The sequence below is a fragment of the Melospiza melodia genome, chromosome 20 (genome assembly GCF_035770615.1).
Source record: "Melospiza melodia melodia isolate bMelMel2 chromosome 20, bMelMel2.pri, whole genome shotgun sequence".
NCBI classification, from domain to species: Eukaryota; Metazoa; Chordata; class Aves; order Passeriformes; family Passerellidae; genus Melospiza; species Melospiza melodia.
In genome coordinates, this window is record NC_086213.1 from 11953860 (window position 1) to 11970841 (window position 16982).

Genomic DNA, 16982 nt, shown 5'->3' on the forward strand with positions numbered 1-16982 from the left:
TCTTGTATTGCTTCTCCCGAATTATCTCAGCCCCGGCGCCGCTGGCGCGCTCACGGCGGATAACGCGGCTATTTGTGGCTTTCCTGTCAATGCTGCGGCTCCCCCCAGGACCGCATCCTGTTCTCGGGGCAGGACACAACCCTGGGACTCAGGAATTGCCCGTCCTCGTCCCCATCCCCGGCTCTGTCAGGCAGGTGGCGGCTCTTGCCCAAATTCCCGAGCTGGGCAAACCCTCCCGGCCATAACCACGGTGCTGGAACTTTCCAAGGGAAAACGGAGCTGAGTCAGGCAAAGCTGCGGCATCAAATCTGCCCGGAACGAACTGCCACACGTGGGAATCTTCTAAACACCGAGGGGAGACGGGTAAAACCCTCTGAGATCTCCTGAGGATGCTGCTGGTAGAAAGGAGCTGTGGGGGATGTGGTGGGCAAGGGAAGGATGTCCCCAGAATTCACACAACGGGAACTGAGCTGCAAGGATGTGATGGAGGGCACAGAAACCAGTCTGTGCCAGAGGAGATGAATTTCAGCCAGCACCAGAGCCCGTGGGTCACCCCCACACTCCCCAGTTCGAGCATCAGGGATGGGGTGACCACCTCTGGCAGCTTCCAGCAGCAGCTCCCAGCAGGAATCTATCTTTCTACCCTTAATATGCTTCCCCCCTTTAAAATAATCATTACCAATAAACAAATATAGCAGCTAGTTGTATATAAGCATCGAATTAAGCAGGTACATGCATTTGTTATATTTGATATGGCCTTGTTAACTGGAAATTCCCAGGTTTGGAATATGTATTGATTTCAGCAAACATATATTTCTTTACTGTAAGTACCCACAGCCATTGTAGTTAATATACAACAGTTTAATTTAAAATGCATTAGTTTAATAAAAATGCATAAAACAGAAGGGAATTGCATTAGCTTCAATAAAAAAAAAAAAAAAAGGATTCAATTTCATAAATATTATCCAGTGTTAAAATGCATTGATTTCCTGGGAAAACGCATTGGTCAGAGGTAATTTACATCGGTTTGGATGGGAACGTCCCGGGGTGTATACATATGTATTAGTTTAGGCAAATGTGTCTGAGCACTGAAAAAAACACCGGCTGGAGCAGAGGATATTCAGAAGGAACCGGTGTGGCACAAGCTGGCTCTGGAGCACCCCAGCCCTCTGAGGGGGCTCAGGACACCCCCAGGGCGGTTCTGAGGGTGCTCAGGCCCGGGGGTCCCGGGATGCTGCCGGGATTCCGGGGACACGGAGCCGTTATCAGCCCCGGGCAGGCCTGGCTCCGGCAGAGCACACGCCCGGCACGGAGCAGGGGTTAATCAAATCCTTTTGACTCCATTTTTTATCGAGCTCAAGAGGGGCTGGCCTATTAATTAGAAAGGCTTTTTCATGTAAAACACAGGCTCTTTTGCAGATAAGGAGGGACGATGCTTGATTTTGCCGTGGCACAGATCCGTGTGTTATTCCTTGACATCCATTCACAGGCTGCAGCCACTTCCCACAGCTCTTTTGTTCGCTCCAGGGCTCCAGAGGCAGGTTGGTGCATACAGACATGTTTAAAGCGCTCAGGTTTTCCTGGGGGCCAACAAGCCCCCCAATATCCAGAGGAGGAGGAGGATGTGATGTGCCTGGAGGCGCTTCCATCTGCGGGCTGGAGCAGGATCCTCAGGGGAGAGCAGGATGTGGCCCGGGCAGCACAGAGGATTTCAGCAGTGGAGCAGATGCAACGCCTTACAAACCACAGCAGGAACCCTGGCAGCCATCTGCATCCCATTCCCACCCCGGATTTCTGTGCCACCCTCTGCACCCTAGCCCTCCAAAGACCCCAACCACAACCAGGCCAACACCAGGGAGAGACACAGGTCTGGTTTCTTTCAGGCTGGGTGGGCAAAAATGGTCCTTCCTGGCAAAATAACATTCTGGGAGGCCTCCACAGCTCCAGGGTTTCCTGCTGGGCCGTGCCCCAGGATGGGCACGGGCAGAGCCCGGGCGGCTCCATGGCCAGTCCGGTGGAACCACCACACATCGCTTCCCTGATGCTTATGGATTTTTCCTTAATGCCACAAATTAAGGTAATTGGGCTCGGCTGGACGATGAATCCAGCTGAACTTGGCAGGATGAGGGAGCGTCCGTGCCGAGATTGATCCCGCTCGTCCCCGGCTGTGCCCGGGGCTGCTCCTGGCCCCAGCTCTGCCCCCGCGGCTCCTTCTCCTGCCCTTTTTGCTCACACAGACCCCAAAACACACCCTGAAACCCCTTCCCTGAGCTGCAGCTCCATTCAAGCCAGATGGTCATTCCCGGATCAGGAGTTTTTCTCCTCCACAGCCACTTTTCCCGACACACTTCCCCCCTGAAATCTCCTGGAACTGCCTGCTGAAATCCTCCCCGCAATGCCATCCTCGCTGGCACGGCCGGGGCGGGCGAGTGCCAGGGATTAAACACGATATTTGTGACCTCCGGGAGAACAAGGGCAGCGTCTGGGCAGAGCCCGGAGTTCCAGGGATCCGGTTTCACAATTCCTTTTGTTCCCAGCCCTCCCTGCTCGCCCACCGCCCTGCTGGGCATGCGGAGGGGACAATGCCAGGCAGCGAGGCCACCGGGTCACGGCCATGGCACCGCAGAGCCTGGGGGGGGCTGATGGGCATCCCTGGGGCTGGCAGCGCCGTTCCCACCCCAGTGTGAATCCTCCTCCAGCCTCATCCCGGGCAAGGCGAGAGGGAGCGGGGATGGAATGAACGGGCTGGAGACAAAGGGGAACCGCCCGGTCCCGGCAGCCGCAAGCAGGGACATGTCAGAGGTTTTGTGGGATTGCTGCCCCTGGGTTCCTTGGCTCTTTCTGCCGAGCCGGAGCCTGGGCGGTGTGAGCGGCATCCCCGCAGGATGTGTCCCCGGGACAGAGCCCGGAATCGGGAGGGTTAAATGTGTGTGTCCCACCGGGATCGGGGCGAGCAAATGCTCGGCTCAAGTGGGTGACAGGTGCCTCAGTGGGGGTGACACATGAGAGAGGAGCTCCTGGTGCCTTGAGCTTCTGCCGCAGCTCAGCATCCTGCTCCGGGACGGGGCTGCAGCTCCGGGGATGTCCCCGCTCGGACACGGGCTGGGTGACAAGGGAGCATCCCAAGGGAGGCGACCCACGGGCAGCCGAGCAGCTCCCGGCTGTGCCAAGGCTGCGATGGGGCTCCCAAAAACTCCTGGAAGCACCGAGGAGAAGCATCCGTGTCCCAAAACTTGGGGGATTCTAGCGGGGGGTCCCCTGGGGCCAAGCCCTCCCAGCGGAGGGGACAAGCCCGGCGCCGGCCCGAGTGACAAAGGCAGGTGGGATTGTCCCCGAGCATCCCCGGTGTGGGAGCTGGGGGCCACCGGAGCTTGGCTAACCTTGAAACCCCGCCGGGCTCACATGTCACGTCAGCCGGTGACAACAACAAGCTGCCATTCCAGATTAGAGAGAGAGAGGGACAGAGAAAGGCAGAGACAACAGGGCTGGGGGCGGCCAAATTACCTATTACAGCCAAAAGTGGGCATGGGGCTATTTTTAACCCCCAGGGGGGTGTATTTATTGTTCCAGCCGGGGGGAGCGAGGGAGAGCCTCTGGGACACCCCTCACAGTGACATCGACAGCTGAGCACAGCCATGGTGAGTGCTGAGAGACCAAGAGAGAAAATTAATTTGATTTTTCACCAGAACAGCTTAATGGGCAGGGGGCAAAGGAGTCAGCAAGGAGTTGAGGGCCAAGGGTTTTGTCTGCCTCGGAAAGGGGGTGAGGAGCATCTGGGGGGATCAGCAGAATCTCACAGGGAGCAGAGAGGTGTCCCCCATGCTAGCAGAGCTTTCAAATGAGGGCAGATGGCTTTAGGGTCCAAATGCCATTTTTCTCTTTTCCCTCCCTTCATGCAGTGAGAGGAAGGGACATTTTGTGCCCCCCAAAATCCTCCTCCTGACAGCCCCCCATGAGAGGAAACAGCTGCAGGAGCAGGCACTGGAATGAGGGATAATGGGCTGGGTGGGACAGCAAGGGGCTCTTCGGTCCTCTTTAAAACACACATTGACCCATTTCTGACTATTTGAAGCCTCAGTGCAGGAGGAGGCAGATTTTTAATTAAGCCATATTTTAATATCTGCACAGCAGGGTAAAGAAGCACTGACTGACTCCAGCCCTTATGTGCAACCTCAGCAGTGCTCCCAAAACCAGGGTTCCAACGGGGATATCTCACCCCGGTGGGAGAAGTGATTTCACTCCTCATCTTTCTTTGGCCTTATTTGGCTAAATTCACCAGGAGCTGAAATTTAAGCAGGAATCTTAATGCCCCTCAGTATCCCAGAGCTGCAGGGAGACACCACCAAGCCTCCAGGGAGGAGAGCCCCAGCCCAGAGCTCCCACCAAGGAGTCATGAGAAAGAACAGGGCATTTCTAGGCTTTTATTTGACCCCATAAAAAGCCAGCGAGCTAATGGTGCATACCTGGACTCCTGCAGGCACCCAAGAAAGCCAAGAAGAGGATTGAGGGTGCCAATTCCAATGTCTTCTCCATGTTTGAGCAGGCCCAGATCCAGGAATTCAAGGAGGTAGGTGGGTTTGGTGGGAAGGAACGAGGGTCCTGGATGTGGTGTGACCTTCAGCTCTTTCCTTGGTGCTCCCAAGTGGCAGCTGGCTCATACCAGGAGGCAGCAGGATCGGTTTTGGGTTGTTTTATTTTAAAAGTGAGAATAACAACTCAGTGACACTGTTAAATCTGGCAAAGCCTCCAAGCTCCCAGGAGGCAGATTCCCTCAGAGGATCAGCACATCCAAGGGAGCTGGAGCTCATCCCCCAGCTTCTGCCTGGCCAGGAGCTCTCACCCCTGCACAGCAGGCATGTGGTCCTGTGCAGATCCCAGTTCCAGGGATAACTGGCCCCAGTTAGAGGAGCTGATGGCTCAGGCTGCCTGGTGTCATACTGGAGTGAGAGGGATTTGGGCAAGGAAAGGGTTTGTACAGCTTTGGGGTTTGGATTGACATCAGCCCAGGGTGCTGTGTGGGATTAGGGTGAGTGAGACCCCCAGAGCCCCTCCTGGGAGGATTCAAAATGCCCTTATCCCATCCAAGCTGAAGGGAGAAGGAGAAAGGTGCTAAAGCCTTTGCAAAGGCTGACAATTGTCCCTTTCCCTGTGCTCCCTGCCCTGCCCCTGTGCTTGCAGGCCTTCACCATCATGGATCAGAACCGGGACGGCTTCATCGACAAGGCAGACCTGAGAGACACCTTTGCTGCCCTCGGTGAGCCCAGCCTCAGCATCCTCCCCTCCCCAGATTTGTTAATTGAGAAAAAAGGCAGGGCGGGGCATTTAACCAAGCCCCTCTCATTCACCCGATCCCCCATTTTGCCAAAATCCTCCTGATCCCAACCCAAGGCTGCCAGTCTGGGAGATCCCTCATGGGTGACCTGGAGCAGCTCCCACAGCAGGGCCGGATCATCCCCTTGGCACTGGGGCCACTCCTGGATTACCCAGCCCAACATCCCTGCCTTTCCCAGCTCCTCCCCTTGGCACTGGGGCCACTCCTGGATTACCCAGCCCAGCACTCCCTGCCTTTCCCTTAGGAGCACCTGGCTGTGCCCATCCCACGGCATCCCGGGGCGTGTGGGCATTAAGGGGATTTAGGGGATTTGTGGGAGGCCGTGACACTGCAGGCTTGGCTCTGCCATCAGAGGTCAGCATGAATCAGCAGTGGAGCTCCAAGGACAGCCCAGCCTCGGGAAAAAGGATTGTAGGTGTTCAATCCTGTTTGCTTTTGGGGCTGGGGGACAGGGAGAAACCCAGTGCCGGTGGTCTTGGCCCAAACATTCCAAGGAGGGCTAGAAGAGGCTGATCCATGGAGCAGTGAGGCAAGGAAGGAGCACAGCTCAGTCCTTTCATCCTTCTGTTCTGTGACCCTGGAGAAGCCAGAGCTGGAGATGATTCTCCCACCTCCCTGCTGCTCCCTCCATTCCTTGTCAGAGGTGGCTCCCCAGGAATGTGCTACTTCCCTCCAGTGGGGGAAAATCCCCAGGAAAGGGTTCTGTGGTGTGTATTTTAGCCCCCAGCATGCAGAGCAGGACTCAGATCCATGACTGACCCATAGCTGCTCTCCCCAGGGCGCCTGAACGTGAAGAACGAGGAGATCGATGAGATGATAAAGGAGGCACCAGGCCCCATCAACTTCACCGTGTTCCTCACCATGTTTGGGGAGAAGCTCAAGGGTGAGAGGGCACCTGGGCACCTGGGGGTGCTCACTGGTGCCCAGTGGCATTTCTATACCCCAGAACTCCTGCTGATTTACAATACCGACCACCCCTAGGTCCAGAGATCCAGATCTTATCCGATGACTCCCCAAACTGTTGGGGGGTATGAGATGGTCTCTGTGCTTCAGTTTCCCCAGGCATTTACAAACCCAAATGGCTGTGCTGCTGCTGCTGCTGCTGCTGCTGTCCCATAGGAAGAGGGCACAGCTCTTGCAGCACCTCTGAGCCTGCTGACAGCAGCAGTGCCAACAGTGGCCCCCCTGCCTACAGCCAGACTCTGACCCATCAGCCCATCTGGCTGCACCCTGAATCACGTACTTAACCCAAGGAATGCAGATCTCCAAGAGGCTGCAGGGCCCCAAGGGCTGTGCCTGGAGCTCTATAAATACCCCCAAGATTAGATAAACGCTGGATGCCAGAGTGGTGGCGACACTGCCTGCTCTGTGCTCACACACCACCCCTACGGCTGCTCCTCCACATGCCACCAACTCCACTCAAGTGTCCAGCATTCCTGCAAGGGCCCCACTTTCCAGTCTGCCCCCCATTTTGCCGCCGAGGCTGGGAGAAGCAGGAGGCTGCAGGTGGTTTCCTCCTTTGCCATCTCCAATGGCCGTGGCTTTGTCACCCGCAGGTGCCGACCCGGAGGAGACAATCCTGAATGCATTCAAGGTGTTTGATCCAGAGGGAAAAGGCCTGAAATCTGCCTAGTGAGTGCAGCAGGGGTTTCTGTGGCAGGGAGTGATGGGGGTGTCCCCATGAGGACCTGCCCAGTGCTCACCACACTCTCTCATTTGCAGCATCAAGGAAATGCTGATGACGCAGGGGGAGAGGTTTTCCCAGGAAGAGGTATGATCTCCTTCCCACCCTCTGCCAGCCTCCCTCCATCCCAACAGACCCCATCCCTCCTCCCAGCCCTCCCATGCCACCTTTTGTCACTGCTTTTCCCTGGCAGATCGATCAGATGTTCGCTGCCTTCCCTCCGGACATGTCTGGCAACCTGGACTACAAGAACCTGGTCCATGTCATCACTCATGGTGAAGAGAAGGACTAGCCCAGGCCCAGGGCTGGGGCTGGCACTGCAAGATCACCTCTCCCTGGGTCACACAGGGGTTCCCTTTCCTCTTCCCCTGGAGAGGCATGTGCCTGGGAATTTGGCACGGGAATGGCATTCACATTAAAAAGCCTTTTGGCAAGAGGAAACCCAGCTGCTGGTGTGAGCAGTGCTTGGGCTTGTGTGGTGTGGGAGCCATCAGACCCTTCCAGACCCTGCTGGCCACAGCACCCCACACCTACTGCACGTCCCCCTCATGTGTCCTTGAGTCCCTCTGCCTCCCATTCCCACCCCCAGCCCCAAACCAGCCTGTTCCATACTGGGCTGTGCCCATCCCACCTGCTCCCAGGGCCAGCACTGATCTCAGATTTCCTTTAGGCAGCAGAGAGCTGTCAGATTCTGCCAGCTTAGCAGGAAACACCCTATGAGCACACTCATGCCCTGCACCCCACCTGCCAGGCCCTGCAGGATTGGCACCATGGTCCCCATCTCTGGCTGTGGGGAGTGCCCTGGGTGGTGTGACAGGGATGTCACCCTCTGCTGGAGCAGCTAATCCCACCCTGGCTGCAGGTGCTGCCAGCAGTGAGTGAAGCCATGCCAAGACATCTCCTGGTGAGGTTCTGAGGCCTGTGAAAGGTGTTGGGCTCCTTCCAGAGAAGGAAGATGGAATGATACGCAGCATGCAGAAGCTCAAGAATGAAACATCTTCTTTAATTCCCTGCTGGGGTCTTGGACCCTGATGGGCTCCCTGATGCACCAGGTGATGTGAACTTCCTCCTCTTCTTGCCCGCGCTGGGGGGCCTGCTCACCTCCTCCTGCTGCCTCTGGATGACGAGCTCCCGCAGCTCTTCCCGGCCCAGCGGCTCTTCCGCTGCCCAAGAGAACAGATGTCCCATAATACACAATTTTACGGGCCTCACACCCCTCACACACACTGTTACAGGCCTCACACCCATCACACACACTGTTACAGGCCTCACACCCCTCACACACACTGTTACAGTTCTCACACCCCTCACACACACTGTTACAGTTCTCACACCCCTCACACACACGGTTACAGGCCTCACACCCCTCACACACACTGTTACAGTTCTCACACCCCTCACACACACGGTTACAGGCCTCACAGCCCTCACACACACTGTTACAGTTCTCACACCCATCACACACACTGTTACAGGCCTCACACCCCTCACACACACTGTTACAGTTCTCACACCCCTCACACACACTGTCACACGCCTCACACCCCTCACACACACTGTCACACGCCTCACACCCTTCACACACACTGTTACAGTTCTCACACCCCTCACACACACTGTTACAGGCCTCACAGCCCTCACACACACTGTTACAGGCCTCATACCACTCATACACTTTGACAGGCCTCACACCCCTCACACACACTGTAACAGGCCTCACACCCCGCGGTGGGGCAGGACAAGCTGGAGGGGATGCATTGGGAAGGACATGGGGCAGCAGGGTTCAGCCAGGCAGCCACGGGGGATTGGGAGCGGCTCCTGCCCAGCCATGGCCCCTCTCTCCCCCGTCCCTGCTCACCGGTTCTGGGGTCAGCGCTCTCCTCCAGGTCTGGGGGGTGTGGGCAGAGCTTGGCCCTGTCCATGGTCCAGAGGTGGCTGGAGGCTTCCCGGAGGGGGCTGACGAAGCCCTGGGCGCGCTGGGAGCGGTCCAGGGAGGTGTAGCGCAGCAGGGACTCCCTCATCAGGAACTCCTTGACCTTGCTCTCCACGGGGCCTGGGGAGGAAGGAGCCATATTGTCCCACAGTGTCCCTGCAGCAAGACCCTGCCCAAAGCCAGCCCTGGCCGTCTGCAGAGCGGGGGATCCACTGACTTCCCTCAGGGCAGCCTGACTCCCTGGCTGGGTCATGGAATCATAAAATCACAGAGTTGTTAATGTTGGAACAGACCTCCAAAGCCATCAAGTCCATCTTCATACTGAATATCCCCTGCCTGTTAAAGCATACCACAAAGTGCCACATACTCTTTATTTTTGGAGCACTTCAAGGGTGGTGACTCTACCACTTCCCTGGGAAGCCTGTTCCAATGCTTGACCACTACTTCAGTGAAGAAATTTTTCCCAATATCCAACCTGAACCTCCCCTGGTGCAAGTCCCCTTGTCCTCTTGCTGGCTGCCTGGGGGGAGAGGCCGACCCCCATTGCACTTCAGCACCCAGAGCCACAATGAGGGTTTGGGGATCCACTGGGATGTTAAAAATCCAAATTACTCCTAAATTTGCTGGGAAATTGGAATTGCAAATTCACTTTAGGGCACACGTGACTGATGGGACAGAGGAAAACAAAAGCTCAATTTAAACACAGTGCAAGCAGGTGTCGGACAGGACCTCCCAGGGTGGTGACACAGGAAGATGGGCAGCCCTGACCTACCAAAAACTGGCACCAAGCTGTCCCCAAGAGGCTTCACTATCTTTGTAGTGTCACAGTCCATTTCCTTCAAGAGGGTCTCAATGCGAGATTGGATCTGTCCCAGGAGTTGGCTGCTCTCCTTGTATTTGTTCTCATACTTGTTGGCTTCCTTGGTGGTCTCTGCTATTTTTGCCTGCCAGCAAAGGTTTTTTTGTCACAAAGGTGTCACACCAGCCCCTCGCTGACCCCACCAGCCCAGTGCTGCCCAGTTCCAGCCTGGAGACAGAATCACAGCATGCCAGGATGGCCCAGATCGGAAGGGACCACAATGGGTGGTCTGGTCCAACCTTGAGCAGGGTCATCCCAGAGCACAGGGCACAGCATTGTGTCCCGAGGGTTCTTGAAGGGTTCCAGAGGGTTTCCCCAGCTGCCCATGCTGGCCCAGGGCTGGCAGGAGCCCCACAGCCACCCTCTCACCCTGCAAAACCTTCCCACACCTCTCCAGCCCCTGGCCAGAGCAGCATTTACAGGACCAGACTCCCTGGGACAAGTGCTGCCACAGACAGGGATGTGCTGCTCTTCCAGAGGGAACCCATGGCCACCATACCTTCAGCTCCTGCAGGACCTGTGTCTGGGTTGTCTCAGCCTTTTCTCTCTCCGTTGTCATGGCCTCCATATCATCCTGTGGGATGGGAACAGCAGCACATGGGGTGGAACTCTACCTGGCCCAGCAGATGGAGGCTGGGGACAACCCAGGGAGCAGGGAAATGCAGAACTCCCAGGAAAAGCTCCCAGCTCCCCGGGACCCTGCAGTGTTTGTGCTGGGTACACGGTGGCAGCATTGAGACACGTTCAGCTCCCAGAACGCAGCGGAGTTCAGCTTTGGCTGCTCCTTTGCATCCCCCTCACCCTCCCTGTGTGGCTGGATGCGGGCAGTGGTGAAGGACACTCGGGAGAGGACAAACCCACCCTGGCCCAAAATCGCTGCCTGGAAAGGGGAGACATGGAGAGGCAGGAACAGACCTGGACGGCCTCGATCCTCTGCCTGAGACTCTCATTATTGACGTTCAGCCTAATGGCAAAGTTAAAGAGGATGAAGAATCTCCTGTCCTTCTCAAGGAAGTCCTCCAAGAAATCATCGATGTTTCCGTCTGACAGCTCCAGGAGACGCTTGTAGGCCACCTCATAGCTCTCCTTTTGGCTCGCTTTGGCCCTCTCAGCTGCCTCAAAGGCTGAGAAAGAGACAGAGAGCCGTGGTTGCCCTTTGCAGAGCCTTCCCTGCAGTGCTGTGGGGTTTGGTGCAGGGCTGGGGCAGGAGGGAGCAGTGTGGAGGGGCAGAGGGTCCCTCTCCCACCAGGAAACTGAGCAGGGATGACATGGGAATGGAGCAAACACCATGGATTCCCTCCCAGGAGGACAGAATTGTTAGATTAGATTAGATTTTAGGAAGAAATTCTTCCCTGTGAGGGTGATGAGGCTCTGGGACAGGTTGCCCAGAGAAGCTGCAGCTGCTCCATCCCTGGAAGCGTCCAAGGCCAGGCTGGACAGGGCTTGGAGCAAGCTGGGATAGCGAAAGGTGTCCCAGCCCATGGAGGGGGTGGAACTGGATGAGTTTTAAGACTCCTTTCCAACCCAACCTGTTCTGTGGTGAAAGGAGCCATGGTTGCACACAGGAGCAGCTCCCTGTCCCGAGGGCACCCCAAGACACTCAGTCTCACTCAATTATCACTGCTCAGCCTTTTTGTTTGTAGGGTGAAGGTTGGGTGGGGGAGGCTGTGGGCAGGGCACCCATCCTGCCTTTGGGGTGCAGTTCCATAAACCACCATGAGCAGCCCAACCCCATCAACGCCACAGACTTCAGGTTTGTGCTCCCTGTGCCACAAATCCTGCTCTGTTACCTTCTCTCGCTTTGGCCTGTTCCTTCAATACAGAGAGATCTGCACATTTGCTGAGGAAGAAGTTCTTCAGCCTGCTCTCCTGGTGGAGGGCACACTTCCTCTCCAGCAGCCTGATGTTGTACTGGATGGTTTCCCTGTAGCGCACGTCCCGGATGTCCGAGATCCGCCCCAGATCCTCCATCCTGCACGGAGAGCAGCCCTCACACCTCGTGTGTGCACAAGGCTCTGTGTTCCTGGCCACTCCCAGGAGGGCCAGGCCTGCCAAAGCCCCTGTGGTGCTGTGCCCGTTCCCAGATCTCATCTGGGTGGAGTGGAGTCAGTCCAGAGGGAATTCACAGCCACTAACACAGATTTTGGTGGGGTTTTGTACTAAGGCGTAGTACCCAGCTCTGGTGAGACACAGAAAAAACAGACTTCTCCGTGGGGCAATCCATCCCATCCAAAGAAACATCTGGGACAGATGGAATGAAACACCCTGGAGCCACCAGTCTCCCCACAGTGACCAGGCACCCAACCCTCAGCACCCAGACCTAGATGGGAGTGGTCAATCCTCCCTCTGAAGCCTCAGCTGGTCTCTGTGTTTGAACACTCATCACTGGCACAACCCAGCAGCCCCAAGTTCTGCCCAGAGGGCTGGCAAGGCCCCCTACCACTGGTCGTAGTCCTCTGTGGCTTGCTCGATAGCAGCGTTCAGCAGCTTGTTCTGCAGGACCAGGCTTCTCTCCAGCTTCCAGTAGAGGTTGTCAAAACTGGCCTTCTGGATCTGCAGGCTGGCAGTCTCCTCTCTGAGCTTGTTGTTCCTGGCCACGACGGCGTTGTAACACACAGTGACCTGGGGAGAGCAAAGCAAAAGCTCTGGAGCTGGTGAGGGACTGGGGGGGTTCAGGTTGCTGCTTAAAGACCTTGACCAGGGCAGGGTCAAATACCGTGATGGGGTCTTATGTTGAGGGAAGAGACGAGGATTTGACTCTGTTTCGGAAGGCTTGATTTATTATTTTATGATATATATTACATTAAAACTATACTAAAAGAATAGAAGAAAAGGTTTCATCAGAAGGCTAGCAAAGAATAGAAAAGAATGAATAACAAAGGTTTGTGGCTCGGACAGAGAGCCGAGCTAGCTGGACTGTGATTGGCCATTAATTAGAAACAACTACATGAGACCAATCCCAGATGCACCTGTTGCATTTCACAGCAGCAGATAACCATTGGTTACAGTTTGTTCCTGAGGCCTCTCAGCTTCTCAGGAGGAAAAAATCCTAAGGAAAGGATTTTTCATGGAAGTTGTATGTGACAAAACACAGCCCAAGAGATTTGAAGCTGTCCCTGCACTCTCCTCCTCCCCAGGAGAGGAAAGGCAACAGAAGACCAGGTTGGTCACAACAGAGAGCTGGAGCTGGCTTTGTCCAGGGCAAGGTGGCTCCAGGCAGCCCAGTTTGATCACAAAGCAGGTGCAGACCCTCAGGCCTCTTGGCCCAGCACAAGTGCTGCATTTGGGTCACCAAGCCTGAAGGAGCCTTTGAGATATTTTGAAATATTCTGGGAATGATCAGGCCAGGGGAACAAGGCAGGTGCTTCATGCAGCTTGTGGCAACCAAACACGTTTGCACCATGTGCTTTGTCCTGACCAGAAAGGTGCCAGGCCCCTGTGTGACCCCGCAAATGTTCTCCAAAAGCCTCCAAAATGTTTCCTTACATGGCGCAGACGCATCTCCAGTAACTCAATCGTCTTATGCAGCTGTTTGCGGGTCCTTGCTCCCAACTCCTTCCAGTTTGATTCTCTTTGATTCGCTATCTTTTTTTCCAGCTCTAAAACCTGCACACACACACACAGGAAAAAAAAAAAAAACCCAGGAAGTATAATCTCCACCCCTACATTCTGGACTTTTGTCAGGACACAGAGCCAAAGAAAATCCTCTCTGTTGATCTGAACTACAGCAACCCTGTCATTAATGAGCTCTCAGTTATAGGTGCAGCTTTAATCCCAGAGGATCCCACCCTGCACATGCAGAAACATGAACTGTAACTGGGAATGGGGTTTTTTTGTGTCATGAAGGAAGTGCAGCTGGTTTTGGGGGGACTCCAGCAGGTGCTGAACATGGCACAGCAGCGCTTTGCAAGGTGGAAGAGGCAATGAGGATGGGGCTGTGGTAGAGATTTTGTGCTGGCCTGGCAGGGATCTGTGCAGTCCTCCCTGGGAAGGAGTGGAGGAAAACTTCTGCCAGAAGTGGGGAGATTCCAGAGGAAATAAATCCATGGAAGAGCGAAGCAGTTGGAGAATGGTGAAGCAGGGGGCAGGTGGGGGAGGGATGACTCAGGCAAGTCAGAGTTATCATCATCCCTGACAGAAAGCTAACCCTGCTGGGAAAGCTCTACAGCACCTCCAGCAATGGCAAACTATCCCAGCATGTTCCCTGGAGTCCAGCCTGGGCAGCTGGCCCTGAGAGCAATCCTGAAGGGAACTGTCACTTCCATAGCCCACGTTTCCCTTGGCTTCCCACTCCCCTCCTGCCCAAATCCAACCAGATCCTCAGGAGAAGGGATGGGGCATCCCTCAGATGCTGCTGTTCCTGTATTTGGCACACCTCAGACAGCACTGTTCCCGTTTTACCTCTTTTTCAGGGGAATACAAGAAGTGAAGGGAGAGGGAGAGGGATTTTTGTGCCACCACCCAGGGGTGCAGGGACCAGTGGGACAAGGCTGAGAATCCAACCTCACTTTTCCAGTCAGTGCTGCTGACTTGAACGGGAGCCTGGCTCTGTTTGTCACTGTCATGTGTCACTTGCCAGGAGGAATATTCCAAGGGCTGAATTAAATGTGTTTTACGCTGAGGAGTTTCAGCCACAGGTCTCACTCTGTGACTCCAGCAGGGAACAGTCCAGGTGCTCTCACCTGCTTGGCCAGGTCAGCTAACTGGGCTTTTCTCTCTTTGATCAGGGCATCATTCTGCATGCTGGTCTGCATGAGGTTTCGGACCTTCATGCGGTTCCTGTTTACAAACACCATGCTGCTCGGTGAATAGAGCTGCTTCAGCGTTGCTGTCACATGTCCGTGCTCTTGCCTCAGATCAGCTATTTCTCTTCTGCAAAAATGGAACAGCAAAAGACATTTAGAACATCCCATCTGCCAGGACAGCTCCTTACCCCTCCCCATCTCTGCTCTGTGGTCCCCAGATCTCTTTATCAAAAAGCGAGAGCAATCCCTTGATTGCTGTCAAAAAAGAGGGAGCAATGTTTTATATGGGCAGATGAATAGGACAAGAGGGAGTGGATTTAAGCTAAAAGAAGACAGATTGAGATCAGACGTTAGGAAGAAATTCCTTGCTCAGAGAGTGGTGAGGCCCTGGCACAGGGTGCTCATAGAAGCTGTGGCTGCCCAATCCCTGGAAGTGTCCAAGGCCAGGCTGGACAGGGCTTGGAGCAGCCTGGGATAGTGGAAGGTGTCCCTGCCTGTGGGAGTCTATAAATCAGTGATTTTGGCATGGAGGAACTCCCCAAGCTCCAGGCAGTCAAGCAGAGCTGTACTCACTCCTGAGCCTGCATCTGCCGCCAGATTTCAGCGTCGAAGAATTTCCTCTTGTAGGCTTCATGATGGAAATGAGTCTGCAGGTGCCTGATCTCCACTTTAGCCCTGTATTCCTTCTCCTTTTCTGTGATATCCAGGTCTGCTGAGGCTTCTCTCCTCTGCCACAGACAAGGGAGGGTTTGGTCAGTGGAGCAAACTCAGCCGGCAGCGGCAGCAGCAGCTCCAGCTCTTCCCTGGCACCTGAGATCTCCATCACCACCCAAAACACACAGAGCTGGCTGAGCTGCAGCCAGCACCTCCATTCCAGGACAGGGAGAGACCTCCACCAGTGCAGAGGACAGGTGATGGCAGGTTGTCACCTCTTTTATCACCCAGCACAACAGCGAGGACCACGTGGGTGAGAACCAGAGCCACTGGTGCTGGGGACATGGACGAGCCCAGGAGTGGAGCAGGAATGGAGCAGGAGTGCTCCTGTCCATGACCATCAGAAGGTGACTTCTAGCTGAGAAACTGCCCAGCAGGCAGGCACTGAAGGCAGTCAGACCCACCACTACCTGTGTCCTCAGCTGACTCCAATTCCCCAACTCTGCCTCTCCCAATACCCAAATCTCAGTCCAGGGTGACATTCCTGGCACAGGAGAAGCAGCCCCAGTGCTCCCCAGCACCTTGCTGGCAGGAGCAAACCTGCTGGATGTTTATTGCCATGGGTAAAATCCCCACAGCAGATCCTCCACGCTCCCTGTGAAGTCCAGTTTTAATTTGTCCTTCTATTTTACCTTCATTTTTCCCGTCTAACTCTGCTGGTTGCCCCGTAGACGCCTCGGGAAGGGAACAAGTGAAACTCTGCAGGCACAGGATTGCTTTCCAAGGGAAGAAATGAAACAGGAGTAATGGGGTGGCTGCGTCCTCCTGCCCATCCCTCAGCACCCGCTCGCGTGTTTGGCACATGAGGAAACCATCACAGATGGCTGCAAGAGGAGTAAAAGGAGAGCATTTCTGGTGATGTCATCGTGAAATTATCGAGTTTTATAAGTAGGGGAAGAACAGATGGTTTGAGCTGTTACATCCCATTCAGTACCTGGGTTTCCATAGAAATTCCAGCGAGGCCAGTCCCCCCCCCACCCTGTGCCTGTAGAACACCTGGATTGAGCCCCTCTGCCCCACTGATGCCAGGAGGGCACTGGATGGACCCTGCAGCCCTTACCCCCAGAGCTGGTCCCCAGCAACCACACTGACTGCAGTCCCTTGGGTGTCCCTGTGTCCCCTGACACTGCTCAGCCCCACACAGGGCACCTTCCTCTCCAGCCAGGAGACAGAACCACAGTGGCACTCAGGTTTTCCCAAAGATCCACCCCTATTTCCAGCAAGAAGCTCAGCAGAGGGAAGAACCTAGAAGAGAACTGGTCCCAGTCCTGCCCGGTACTGGCCCAGGTTCCACGGTTGCCACGGCAGCATCACCACAGTGGAGTGAGGGTGGTGCCCCATGGTGGACCAAGCAAGGAGCTGCTGGGACCCCAAATTACACAGACCAAAGGGGTTTCTGTGCCCCAAAACCAGACCTGAAGCTCCATCAAATCCCTGGCTGTGTGTCCACAGCAAGGAGAAACCCTCATTTGGAACTGAGCCATAACCTGGCATTCAAAGCCTTTTGCTCCAACAGGAGCAGCCAGGGGCTCACCATCTCCAGCAGTGCTTCAGGATTAGGGCTGCTGCTCAGTCCACATCCAGATTTTTGGCCTTCCAGCCTGGTTTTTATCTGTTTTATTCACAAAGACACCATCACCACCTCACTGCCACCACTGCTGGCACCCAGAGCAGCAATGGCTGGCGCTGCCAAACTGGGGAAGGGCCCTGGGGAC

General features: G+C 55.3%; 2 protein-coding genes across 2 annotated transcripts; one reads left to right on the plus strand and one right to left on the minus strand.

The window, feature by feature from the left end:
* The first annotated feature begins 3520 nt into the window (after positions 1-3520).
* MYL2 (myosin light chain 2) lies at positions 3521-7461 on the plus strand. The gene is made up of 7 exons (XM_063173284.1): positions 3521-3638; positions 4478-4567; positions 5179-5254; positions 6111-6215; positions 6889-6964; positions 7055-7103; positions 7210-7461. Exons 1-7 carry the CDS (start codon positions 3636-3638, stop codon positions 7306-7308), a joined length of 498 nt encoding a protein of 165 aa, XP_063029354.1. The 5' UTR covers positions 3521-3635; the 3' UTR covers positions 7309-7461.
* A 557-nt stretch (positions 7462-8018) lies between these two features.
* Positions 8019-16608, minus strand: CCDC63 (coiled-coil domain containing 63). Its single transcript, XM_063173486.1, has 12 exons — positions 16540-16608; positions 15127-15281; positions 14491-14680; positions 13199-13414; positions 12249-12430; positions 11599-11780; positions 10724-10932; positions 10530-10688; positions 10308-10382; positions 9722-9893; positions 8875-9069; positions 8019-8179 (listed from the first exon to the last, which is right to left on the minus strand). Exons 1-12 carry the CDS (start codon positions 16606-16608, stop codon positions 8019-8021), a joined length of 1965 nt encoding a protein of 654 aa, XP_063029556.1.
* Between the last annotated feature and the right edge of the window lie 374 nt (positions 16609-16982).

What these genes read in the sequence shown, in the direction of transcription:
- MYL2 (XM_063173284.1), top strand. An exon ending in GTTTGGGGAGAAGCTCAAGG is followed by an intron (nt 6,216 to 6,888) that starts GTGAGAGGGCAC and finishes TGTCACCCGCAG; the next exon opens with GTGCCGACCCGGAGGAGACA. An exon ending in AAAGGCCTGAAATCTGCCTA is followed by an intron (nt 6,965 to 7,054) that starts GTGAGTGCAGCA and finishes TCTCATTTGCAG; the next exon opens with CATCAAGGAAATGCTGATGA.
- CCDC63 (XM_063173486.1), bottom strand. Translation starts at nt 16,608, where the DNA reads ATGGGGCACCACCCTCACTCCACTGTGGTGATGCTGCCGTGGCAACCG. An exon ending in AGAGGATCGAGGCCGTCCAG is followed by an intron (nt 10,689 to 10,723) that starts GTCTGTTCCTGC and finishes TCCCCTTTCCAG; the next exon opens with GCAGCGATTTTGGGCCAGGG. An exon ending in TGTCTCAATGCTGCCACCGT is followed by an intron (nt 10,383 to 10,529) that starts GTACCCAGCACA and finishes CCCATCCCACAG; the next exon opens with GATGATATGGAGGCCATGAC.